This window comes from Rattus norvegicus, chromosome 17 (assembly GCF_036323735.1).
Source record: "Rattus norvegicus strain BN/NHsdMcwi chromosome 17, GRCr8, whole genome shotgun sequence".
Lineage (NCBI taxonomy): Eukaryota > Metazoa > Chordata > Mammalia > Rodentia > Muridae > Rattus > Rattus norvegicus.
In genome coordinates this window covers 34,035,533-34,048,186 of record NC_086035.1, presented here as the reverse complement: position 1 = coordinate 34,048,186, position 12,654 = coordinate 34,035,533, and the positions used below count along the sequence as shown (strand labels likewise).

Genomic DNA, 12,654 nt, shown 5'->3' with positions numbered 1-12,654 from the left:
CAATCACAAAAGAATGCACATTGTATGCATTTACTGATAAGTGGATATTAGCCCAAAAGCTCAGAATACCCAAGATATAATTCACAAACCACCTGAAGCTCAAAAGAAGGAAGAACAAAGCATGGTTGCTTCAGACCATCTTAGAATGGGGAACAAAATGCTCATAGGAAGAAATACAGGGACAAACAGTGGAGCAGAGACTGAAGGAAATGTCATCCAGAGACTGCCCAAATGGGGATCCAGCCCATACACATACAGCCACCAAACCCAGACACTATTTTGGATTCCAAGAAGTGCATCCTGACAGGCGCCTGATGTAACTATCTCTTGAGAGGCTTTGCCTGAGCATGGCAAATATAGAGGCAGATGATTGCAGCCAATCATTGAACTGAGAACAGGTCCCCAATGGAGGAGTTAGAGAAAGGACTGAAGGAGCTGAAGGGGTTTGCAACACCATAAGAAGAACAATAATATCAATCAATCAGACCCCCCCAGAGCTCCCAGGAACTAAACCACCATCCCAAGATGGATCCATGTCTTCAGCCGAATATGTAGCAGAGGATGGCCTTGTCTGGTATCAATGGGAGGGGTGGTCCTTGGTCCCGTCAATACTCAGTGCTCCAGTGTAAGGGAATGCCAGGGCAGAGAGGTAGGAGGGAGTAGATGGGTGGGTGGGGGAGCACCCTTATAGAAGCAGGGGGAGGGGACATGGGATATTGGGTTTCTGGAAGAAAAGCCAGAAAAGGGGATAACATTTAAAATGTGAATAAAAAAAATCCAATAAAAGTACTAAATATGGTAAAAAGAAAATAATAAAAAAATAATAAATCTGTAAACAAAACCTGTTCTGTGTAAAATTAATGTGTGCTAATAAAAATGTAAAAGTAAATAATTCATCTGTTAAAAAGAAAAAACAGAGAGGACCTTCCTGGCAGGAATGTGAAAAAATGTGCATTATTACCCAAACAAGCCTTAAGCCCACAGAAGCCATCGAGGTCTCCTGGAGGCTCACACCAGGGTCCTATCCCATGTCACTCTGTTCCCACCAGCCCCACGCTAGGCTTGGCATCTTGCAAACAAAAAACACATTTCCATATCCACAAATATCCGTATATGTATCCATATGCATGCATTTAAAGAAATACTGAAGGAGTGGTAAGGGATTATTTGTCTACTAATGTGGGACGACATTTAATAACTACCTAGATGACAGGTGCCCTGTCTGAAATGTTAGTGCTGCCCATCAGTTCACTAGACACTGCACTTCTGTGTCCATGTGGTACTCAGATACACAACTGCAGACGTTGAAATCAACACTTCCACTGCCCCTCGGGTGTGGGGTTGCTGTCAATCAAGCGGAAAGTAAACGTCCTTTGGTATCAAGAAGCAGCTGCCTGCCATGGTATGAGGAAAATACCAGCAATGCCAAGGACCTGCAGCTGTTCTCTTAGTAGTTATGAACAGTCCAAATAGCCAGCATTTGTCTCACATTATACTTATTTGGAAAATCACAGTGATGGGGGAAAGATGGGACATACCCAAGTCATGTCCCAGGCCTTCTTCCTGCCACTACTTTGCCTTCATCCCTCCCCTCATTGGCCTTTTGACCCCTTGGAAAGCAGCCCTGGGAACTGTTACTTCAAGGTTGCAGGATTTGTGTTTGGAGAGAGAAAGATCTCACATCACCTTGAAGACAGGATGTAGAAGAATCACCACCAGAGACCCATGAATAACATGAGAGAAAAGAAGTATCTCTTTGCGTCTTTGAGTGGAGTAGAGGAGGAGTTGAGGCTATTACTAAACCAAATATAAATGTCCAAGTCTGTTCAGTGACAACATGTGCAAGCCAAATGGGATACACTTGGCCACAGTCTTCTCGGGGCCTGATGGAGGTGTAAGAAAAATCAGTGCTAATCCTGTGTGGCTCAGACAGACCTCAGGTCTCACTTAATTCTCTGTGCGGCCGCAGAAAGGTTATGGAGGTGTGGCAAAGATATGAAAAACCCGGGGCAACTTGTACTGTAGTGGTGGGAGGTCCTTTTCAAGGAAACTTGAGTTACTGGTGAGGGGTAGTTGGTGATGGGGGAGTAAGTGTCTTTGGGCCCCATCCTTTAAAGCAGGCATTACTCTGAAACAAACAAACAAACAAACAAACAAACAACAAACAGGCAATTGTATTGTATGGAAAATTGCTTATTGATCAATCACCCTGAGGTCTGTTTACTGTGTGATGAGTTTCTCCAATTTATAGGGCTTTGATGATGACTGACTAATCAAACTAAACATAACAATCAACAAAGGTAAAACCTGACATAGAACGTTCGACAAGGATATTGTTTGTCAAGTTAAGCGGACTTCCCCATTATGGTGAGTGGAATTTCTTCTGGGACATTCCATTTTCTCAGGAAAGCCCCTCCTCCCTCTAGCCCTTATCCAGGCTGCGTGTGCACGCGCCTTCGTTCCCAATTCAATTTTGGTTTCATATAGAGTACCTTTTCATTTTCTTATGAGCAAAACAAAGCTCAGGCCCTTCATTTGGGAGGAATTCCAAATTATATCCAGCAGACAAGTGCAAGGTGGCTAAGGAAGTATGCCCTGCCTAACACCACTCTGAACCAAGGTGTCCCTTTAGGCATTTGAAGAAGCAGAAGTGACTCACAGAGAGGTGGCTGCCTGTGCAGGTGCAGGAAGTGCCAATGGATGGAGTCCATTAGGGGCTATCCCACTCTCCCCCACATTGCAGCTTCCTTGGACAGTTTGAACAAGGGTTGATAAAGATCTAGAGACTGTGTCTAGACACCTAAGGAGGCAAAGCTGGTGAGCCTCCTGGGTATTTCATAAGGCCAAGAGGGCTGGAGTAGCATGCTGACCGAGCCCAGCATGGCCCTGGGGGGACAGAGTGACATTGTTCTTACCCCTGAGAAAGGGCCGTGGTGTGAGCCTCCAGGAGTGCTGATGGCTGCTGTGGGCATAAGGCTTATTTGTGTCATGATATACATATGCTCACATTCCTCCAGTTAAGGTTAATGATGCCGCCATGATAATCTAAGACAGGGGAAGTCCAGGAGGTGAAGGTGTGGCTAATGTCTCAGCAGAATGGGACCTTCAGGACAGCCCTTAAGGCTCTGAGAAAAAGCTACATGAGTTCAAAAATGTATAATGTCTCAACTATGCAAAATATAAGGGAGTAATATGAATTATGAGGATTCATGAGTCTAAAGGACAAAGGCAGCTACATTATGAGCCAGCTCCTCAGAAAGGTACAAAAGCAGACAGATTCCTGAGTTCAAGGTCAGCCTAGGACAGAGTGTGGTTTGGTGTGGTAGAAATGGTAATTTTTGCGCAGGGTCCCACCCAACTAGTTTAACAAAGGCAGACAGATCTCAGAATTCTTTTGCAATGCTAAGATAAAAAGGCATGCTTGGTCTCCCTTAAGGATCAAAGGAGTGGGGGTTAGGGGATGCTGATTCATAAAATAATCAAAAAGAAAACGTGGAGTAAATGACTGGATTGATTTGTAAAGTAAAAGACTGGACCTGTGTTCTGCAGAGATGGATAATACAGTGTTTTTAGGATAAAAAGAGAACTGCTTGCAGAACAGACAGAGACACAGAGACAGACAGAAAAACAGACACACACACACACACACACACACACACACACACACACACACACAGGCATGACATGGATGGAAAGATCTCAGAATAGCAAGCAAGCAGTACATGGACAGAGAAATCTCCAGAGAGAAAGCAGAACATAGAGAGAAGCAGACTGGAAAGCTGTATGAAGCAGAACATAGGTCGTCAGCTTGAATCAACAATTGGACTTTGAGCTGTTCTTTTCGAGGCTCCCAGACACCACTTCTTTCAGAGCCCCTCTCCATGCTAAGGATGGTCCTTGGCGTATGGCGGGGGGGGGGGGGGGGTTGTAGATCAAGTTGGATCTTACATCAGTACTGTCCTGTCAGATTCCAAGATTAAGTCAAATATTCTACAGGGCCTGGGAAGACATTAGTCAATCAGGTATTGCTAGTTGTTCGGGAACAGAGTTACCGACCATAAAAAGGTTTTGTCTAAACATTTTTAAAGGAACAAATTCATTGTTATAGGATCTTTCTCAGCAGGCATAGAGAAATATTTAGGTCAAACCATGCCAAGCAATGAAAATAACTTCCAAAATGGAAGTAACTAGGTCAGGCAAAGTCTCTTACCCAAAGCTCAGGCAACAGAATATCAGGGAGGGGAATCCTAGAAAACACTGGGGTCTGACTAGTGAGCAGAGCATGGAGTGGGGGAGCCCAGCGATGCAGGAAAGCACCCTTGCAACTCTCCTCCCTAACCCCTCCCCTCCCTCTTCTCTGTTCCCTACCTTTCTATTCCCTTTCCCTGCTATCCCTCCTTGCTACCTCTCCCCTTCTTTATTAAAGTCACATTGTATCTGTTTTTGGTTTTCTAAATGGGAGTCAATAGGAATTTGAACACTCCTGGTTCAGAGAGCCGTCCCATATACAAATGATACGGCCTTAGAGAGCCGTCCCATATACAAATGATACGGCCTTAAGAGCCGTCCCATATACAAATGATACGGCCTTAAGAGCCGTCCCATATACAAATGATACGGCCTTAGAGAGCCGTCCCATATACAAATGATACGGCCTTAGAGAGCCGTCCCATATACAAATGATACGGCCTTAAGAGCCGTCCCATATACAAATGATACGGCCTTAAGAGCCGTCCCATATACAAATGATACGGCCTTAAGAGCCGTCCCATATACAAATGATACGGCCTTAGAGAGCCGTCCCATATACAAATGATACGGCCTTAGAAAACAAAAAGACAGAGTTGAGTGTGGCAATGCACACACATCAACCTAGCACTTGGGAGGTAGAAACAGGAAATTGTTGAGTTTGAAGACAGCCTTGGCTATAGAGAAACATCCAGATTAGCTTGGTCTGCATAGCAAAACCATGCCTCACATAAAGAGAAAGTGAAAAGGAAGAGGAAGAGAGGGTTGGGAGGCCCAGAGGGAAGACAGGGAGCTTGAGCGTTGCATTGGTCATAGTCTTATCACAGCAATAGGAAAATATCTGAGACAGAAATTTAGCAATATATCCTGGCTGTGTTTCTGGCTGTGTTTCTTTCCTTGTGTAGCAACGTACACATTTTCTCAGATTAGGAACTGTTTTGTATGCTGGATGCCACACTGAACAACAACTTTTCTTGAGGATGGCAGTATAACAAATAAATAAGGAAACAAACAACTGGCCGTTTGTCAAAGGCTGGCTGTGCTGACAATACCTGGTGTATAGTCCACAACTTGTCTGTTTAAAAAAAAAAAAGCACAATTTTCCACCCACTGTTAGGAATTCAAGGCTCTGTCTTTGCATGACACTGGTTTAGAATCTTCTTACCATTTCTCCTCAATGTTCTGCCTGCTCACCTGGGAACCAGGCTTCTGACCCTTCTCTGAAGCACATTGTGTCTTCCGGAGGCTCTGAGTTCTGAACTCTCCAAGACTCTTGTCAGAAAGAAGGAAACATTCAAAAGGCTGATTGAGGGCTGGGAACAGGTGTCCTTCCCTCTGAAGGATGAGGTCATCCTCCACAGAGGTCAACCCCGTTGACCAGGCTGTCGTGTAGGTTTCGGGGCCTTAAGTAGTCCTCTGAGCCTCTTTTCTCTGGACAAAGCTGAAAAAACAGAGAAAACAATCTGTGCTTCCTCTTCTGAATTCTGGGCTCTGCCTGTGTCTTCTTCCTACACTCTAGTGTCTGCCTTTCCATTCCTTTCAGTCAAGCTTCTGCCAAGGCATGTTGTACAACTACTCATTTGGGCCATTGGTTTAAGTTCGAAGATGAAGCTAGGGTTTGAGACGAGACAACACTCTTGTTAAGGAAGTCTCACAACCAGCCAATCAATCGACTGACCAAATCAAGAGTCACTAGACTCTTGACTTCTGAAGCAAGTCTTTTCTTTTCCCCCCTCTTCTCAAAATATAAAACCTGAGTCTTTGAGATGAGAGTGTTCTAGAAAGAGCCAAGTCAAATGCAGGTAAAATGAATGCTAACTCTGAGAGTCAAGGGTCAGGAATGAGGAACTGTGAGCTCATGATCTAAGCTATAACAGTAATAATACTATAATAACAGCAACAGAGGCATAGGCACAGAAAGACATATTCCAAAGAGATGGCAGAAGAAAAAACATGATATGCGCTTGTCACCTGTGGGTATAAACCAACCTATGAACTACTTGTGCTTGGAGAAGTCCACCTTTCTACTGAAAACAATGGCCTAAGGAGAAGGAAGAGGAATAAACGTTGGACGGTTGCTTTCCAACGCATGGAACGAGTAAGGAGAAGAATGCTAAGAAAGTGACTCATCTTGTCCAAGCTCTTTCTAAGAGTTGGGGATAGAAGCTGGCCTTGGGATTTCCCTACTAGAGTCCATTATCTACCCTGACCCTCAGCAGCAGGCACAATTGCATAACACTGTGGTAGAGAGGGGAGAGGGCAGGCTGCCTGGGTGATTAGGAGGAAGAAGATGTGTGTGTGTGGGGGGGGGTAGGGCAGGAACGGTCCTGTAAGGAGGAGCAGAAGTAGGCCAGAACTTCATCCTACAGGCAGGAAACAATACAAGCGTACACTGAGGGAGGGAGGTGGTGCCTTTTCTTGACCAGGACACCAGTGTGCAGGGAGAGCAATGAGCTAGGAGTCAGCGAGCTCTTCCCAAACAGCTTTAGCACTCTTTAAAATTTTTAAATATTTCTCCACGTGTGTTTGTTACTATTTCTCCCTCCCTCTCTCTCTCTCTCTCTCTCTCTCTCTCTCTCTCTCTCTCTCTCTCTCTCTGTGTGTGTGTGTGTGTGTATGTGTATGTGTATGTGTATGTATACAGTCACAGGTGTGGTCAGAGGACAACTTAACAGAGCTTGGTTCTCTCTTCCCATTGTGTGGTTGTCAGGGATTGGATTCAGGTCATTTGGCTGGGCAGTTTTACCAGCTAGGCCAGCTCAACAGCATTTCCTTTTTTCTTTTTGTTTGTTTTTGTTTGTTTTTAGAGCCTCTCCACTGGTTTCTCAGCCAAGAACCCATTCAATTTTTTTTTTGACATATCTTCAGTCTATTTTATGCTAGTTGCTGCCCCAGTCATACGGCTAAGTGGTGATTAAGACAGAAAGGCCTCTTTCAGGAAGTTACTAGTTTATGAGATAGGTCAGTATTAAGCAATTAAGTATAATTTCTGATCCTAAGTGTATGAAAAAGTATGACGCAGGAATGCTATAAGTACCTGGAATATCTCTTATAAACTGGATGGCTTAGTTGAGAGAATACTCTATGGGGAAGATGACCTTTGCACTGAGACTTCAAAAAAGCTATGCAAAGACTTGGGGGTATTGCTAGCACAGGACCCTGTTCGAGATCAAGCCTAGGATGTCTAAAAAAGAACAGAGCAGCCCCTGAGGCAGTTTCCAGGAAAGGGAAAGGTGGTCTGAGGGCAGATTTTACTAGTTATGAACAATAATGTAGGTATCTGTGTTTTCTGATGGCTTTAGGTGGCCCCCGTGAAAGGGTCATTTGAACCCCCAGATCTAACTGAAGGATTTTTGTGCCTATAAAGGAAATTAAAATTTTACGAAGGATGATAGATGGCCCTCAAATAATTTTATTACATGCTAGAATGCATGTACACTCTAGACAAAACCGCAATGCAGGTTGGGAGGGGAGCTTTCTGAGGGCAGTCATTGCAACGCACTCCCCTGAAGAACATTTAGAGCTGCCAGTCAGTTGCATTTCTCTCCTAAACCAGGGTCACGTCTCAGCAGAAGTGAGTCACCTAGCCCACCTTTCCCAGAGCGTGCTCCTTCTCGGTCTGGTTCGGGTGGGGCAGGGCCACAGGAATCCCCCGCCTAAAACTGTTGGCTCAGAAAACCCAGACAGGGGAGCCCCGAGCCCAGGCTCTAACACCTGATTCACCCAGGGAGTCAAGGCCTGAGACTCTGCCGGTAACTGGCACCAGGGAGCCCCAGGGGAAAACGCCTTTAGGGACGTGGGGACCCCCTACAGCTGTGACCGCCTCCACCCCCGGCGCGCGTGCGCAAACCGCAGGTTTGGCGGCTTCTGCTCGTGCGCGAGCCCAAGCGCGTGCGCGCTAGGCGTCGGGCCGCGGGGGCGAGGGCCGCTCTCCCCGAGGTGCGCAGCGCCGGACAGTAATGTCGCGTCCCGGGTGGAGCGCGCTGCGAGCGCCGCCCTGGCGCCGCCTCCCGCTGCCCCGCCCGCCCGTCCGGCTGCGCGCCGTCTCCTCCCGCGAGCGCGGAGCGGCGAGCCCGGCGCGGCCATGGGGAGTGGGATGAGCCAGGTAACGTCCGGTCCCGGCCGCACCCTCTTTCTGCAGCTTCCGCAGCCCTGACCCTCACAGCGTGCCCTTTGAGAGCTGGGACCCATGCTGGATATGGTCTGTTTCCCTCCCTTGAGACCGGGCCCCTTGACGTCTGCCACCCACAGCATTGGTGAACCAGACCAGATGGGCGGCTTCTGTAATTTCCTCTTTTCCCCAGATTTGTGTGCGCGTGCACAGATAAGCCCGCTCTGGTGGGGAAGTTCACGGAAACCCTAGAACTGACAAGGCTTTCGGTGTCTGGAGCTGGTTGACCCTGGGTTGTCGGGCTTCCGTAGGGCAACCTGTTGGCTGGCTGTTGTGGCCGCAAGGCCTTTTAGAAACTCTTTCCTTGCCCCTGTGGTGGCCCAAACCCTCTGGGCCAGTTTCTTCACTCCTACCCCACAGACAGAGGATGGTCTGGCGGTGACAGTCCTCTGGGTTCTATTTGTGTCTGCCTCAAGGTTAAGGAACTTGCTGGTTCCAAGAGGACTCGTACTAAGGTTTTGGATGCCTAGGACTAAGCCAAGTACTTCTACAAGTATTTTGAATAGTGCTGGGTTTGGTTAGCTTCTGGCATTACACTCCACTCACTTTATCCATCATGTTTAAGGGATCTACTGGTGCGGCTCCCTTTCTCCCATTTGTCTCTGCTTTGTGGTGAGGGGTTCTGCAGTGGTTTAGTTATTCCCATGGGGAATGAGTATTGAGGCAGCGATCCAAGACCAGGGGAGGAAACCCGCATGCCTTCGATGGAAGCCTTCATGCTCCTTGCACAGTCTCCATGTTTTTGTGTGTTGTGACTTTTGTGTATTGGTGACTAGGGATTTTATTTTTTATTTTACTTTATTTTTTATTTTGCCAGTGATCAAATTTGAAACAAACTCACTCTCTTGGATACATACATGCTTGTATTATGTTCTCATTAGCACAGGGATCCGTCATCACTCTGAGCTTTCTGCTTTTAAAATTAGACCAGTGAAGATGTCCGCCCCAGGCTGGGGGCTCTGTTTGCTTTCCCACTGGTTACGCCTTAGCTTTCTTTGATATTTCTAGTTGGTTCCACTGCACTTGGTTTCTGGTATTTTATATTATAATTGAATGAACAGGTTTAGGTATACCTAGGTTTATGTATAAAAATGATTGATTACCCAAGGGCTGTTCTTTTCACACTTCTCAGAGAAGCTGGAAATATTCATATACACACTGTGCTATTTACTTTTTATAGTAGGTTCCTTGCCTATTTTATTATCATAACTATCTTGTACTGACACAATTTCTAGTGTAGAAATGGAAAACTATATGTACAGAGAAATTCAGATGCTTCAGTGGTTCAGTCCTTACTGACTGCTCTGAATATTTGTCAGGCGTAGTGCTTTTGGGGACAGAGGGAGGAAACCAGCACGAACGACCAAGAAATCCATTGCAGACCTCTTCAATATAGGGTAGTGCTGTTCAGTACAAATGCAATGTGAGCCAGATATATCATTTAAGTTTTTCTAGTGAAATTTTCTTTAAAAAGTTAGAACAGATGATAATCATGTAGAGGACATTATTATTAAACTGAGTATATTTAAGATATTTCAACACGTAACCAATAAGTAAAATATTTCTGTAACTCCCGTGGAGTCTTAAATGCTCATTAGGTATGTGCTATGTTTTAAATGCTTAAAAACCCACCATTGGCTAATGAGCACTGCCCACCCCAGATTACTATGTCTCCATATCTGCCTATGGGATGGGTGGGGGTGGGGTAGCTTATCAGGCTCTAAAGATAATTTCCAGGGAGTGAGGAAAGTTGATATCAACCTAAAGGAGTGTATCTTCAGTCCAGGCAAAAGAGCCCTGGTAGAGTAGACATCTTAATCTGAGATCAGAGAGAATCACCGGAATTACAAGACAAGGTAGAGCGAAGTAAATTACTGGATGCTGGTAACCAAGAGCCTTACCCAGAGGTCTTCCATGTATTATTGTCTAACCTGGAACAGGGTTTCAGGTTTTTCCCCCAGTTGGGAAAAAAAAATTATTTACAGAATCAGAAGAAAGAGCTAATGGTGGAGTTGCAATTCTAAGAATACAAGCAAAATGTGTGGTACTTTAGAATTTAAGAGTGTCATTTGGGGGCTGGAAATGAGGGCCTTCAGGCTCTGACATCTTGGCCTCCAGCACTGCCAGTATTGTTTAGCTCACAACTTTGTCCTGACTGGTCTGGTGGCCTCTTCCTCCCTGTGCCTGTCCTGGCATTTAGTGGGAAGCCTGTCTCCCCTCAGTTGGGATTTTCCATGGGAAGCCTTCTGTTGCTAAGAGGGCAGGGATATCAAAAAGCCCGATTTTCGCTTCCTGGATTCATAGATGCTGAAAACTAAAAGACCTTCAGTGGTTAACATAATCCAGTCTCCGATTCTCTCTCGGACGTGTAGAACATTGCCTCTCCCAGTTACTCCTCGGATTCCTAGGAAAAGCTAAGGTGAATTTTTACAAACTGTGGAACTGTAGTATACGGGCTGTGTGATTAGAGCTCTTGGTTTTGTCCACTGCTGAGAACAGTGGTGTGGCAGGCCTGGATGTGGCTGGCCTGTGCTCGTCTCACACTTTGTGTGTGAGACAGGAAAGGAGTGAGGAAAGGAGTCATCTGAAGGAGATGCGTGCTCCTGGCAGGGAGCAGGGTCCTCAGCGACTGCCCACTGGACACTCGGGATGGCGTTTGTTTGCTGTGGAGGCCTTTGTGTATCATAGGGAGCTAGAGAGGCCTCTACTGAGTGGATGCCACTATGTGTTCTCCTACACTGGGTCAACCCCAAATCTCTGGCCCTTGAAGGTCCCCCCCAACCTGCTCCGGGCGGAGGGTTGTTCCCAGCTGCCTACTCTGGTCCTGTACCCTTTGTCTCAGAATCCCCTGAGACTTACTTGTCCTGGAGCTGAGTAGCTATCAAGGAGTGGGCTTTAATCCTGTGGGAACTACTCTTTCAGTATGGGAGGAGCTGGAAGTCTCACATTTTTGTCCGATAAACACTGTTTCCATTGTCACCAGCTAACCTGGCTTTGTTATCCATCCGTCTGTCTGTTCGCCTGTCCATCCGTCCATCCATCCCTCCATCGTCCATCCATTCATTCAAGTTGTACTACTCCATACCTACTGCTGCTAGTTTCTATAGTGGGGAGAAATAGGGAAACATGAAGTCTCTCTCCTGGGCATTTTTTCTAGTCATGGAGCAGTCACTTTGAAAGTGACTGTGTTCAGCGCTGGTGGACGGATACTGCACCATAACGATGCTATCTTTCCTATACCATCTGAATCTTCTCTCTTTTTAAAAAATTTTTTTTTAAATTGGACATAGGTCCTCATTTATAGTAGGCAGGTGCTCTACACTGGCCTGCATCTCCAACCCTTTTTGATTTATTTTGATTCAAGACATTGCTCCTATGGCTTGGGCTGGCCTTGAACTTGGGATCCTCCTGCCCTAGACTCCCAGGTAGTGGGAGTTGCAGCATGTGCTTTGGTGCCCACTCTTCTCCTTTAGCATTACATTCTTATTTCATATTCTCCAGGACAGTTGCTTAAGGCAGTAATGTCAGAATACACAGGACACTTAGATAAGCCTTTTAGATGAGTGCACACCAGGTAAATCTGTGGCCGAAGGATATTGAAAACAGTGATATTTCATCTCTCAGGGAATCCACCAAAGTTTTTCCAAATGTCCTTGGGTTTAAAACCCAGAAAGTCCTTCGTGACCTAGGGCGAATCCAAATGCCACACATACTCCACATACTGCTTCATGCCAGCTGCTTGATCAGGAGTTTCTCACATCTTTTTGGGTGGGGAATCTCAGATTTTGTGGCATCCCGAAGTACTAAGAAAAGTTTAAAAGCAAATCCAAACATTCCCTGCCTCAGAAAGCAGAATTGAATTCAGACATAAGCAAAGGGTTTGAGTTGATTGTACTTTTGTGAGGCTGATGTTAGAGTTGAGTAATATGTCCCTGTGAAGGGTATTGATCAAAAGGGGCTACGAACCCCTGGGCGCTTTAATATGATCCCAAAGCTCTTCTGCCTTCCAAGGCTCTGCTTTTGTTACGTTGTCTGCTGACAGACAGGCATCTTTCTGACCAGGGGCTTCCGGAGAGCCAGTTCTTCTTTGGTTTGTATTGCTATCTCACCGTCCCCCTGTTAGCATGCCACATGGTGGAAAGAAAGGGCTATGTATCTTCTGCCTTGGTTTGAACGTGGTTTGTGCCCACACAAAGGTACATTGAGTCTTAATCCTCAGTATATCAGTGCAGAGA

At 45.9% G+C, this 12,654-nt stretch overlaps 1 protein-coding gene across 6 annotated transcripts in view; it reads left to right on the top strand.

The window, feature by feature from the left end:
- The first annotated feature begins 8,165 nt into the window (after positions 1-8,165).
- The window catches only part of Dusp22 (dual specificity phosphatase 22), a 50,385-nt gene continuing 45,896 nt past the window's right edge, over positions 8,166-12,654 (top strand). For 2 of the 6 annotated variants that reach the window (NM_001108412.2, NM_001399248.1), the window contains 1 exon segment: positions 8,292-8,353. In NM_001108412.2, the coding sequence (NP_001101882.1) occupies positions 8,333-8,353 (21 nt within the window). In that variant the 5' untranslated portion in view covers positions 8,292-8,332. 6 annotated transcript variants of the gene reach the window in all.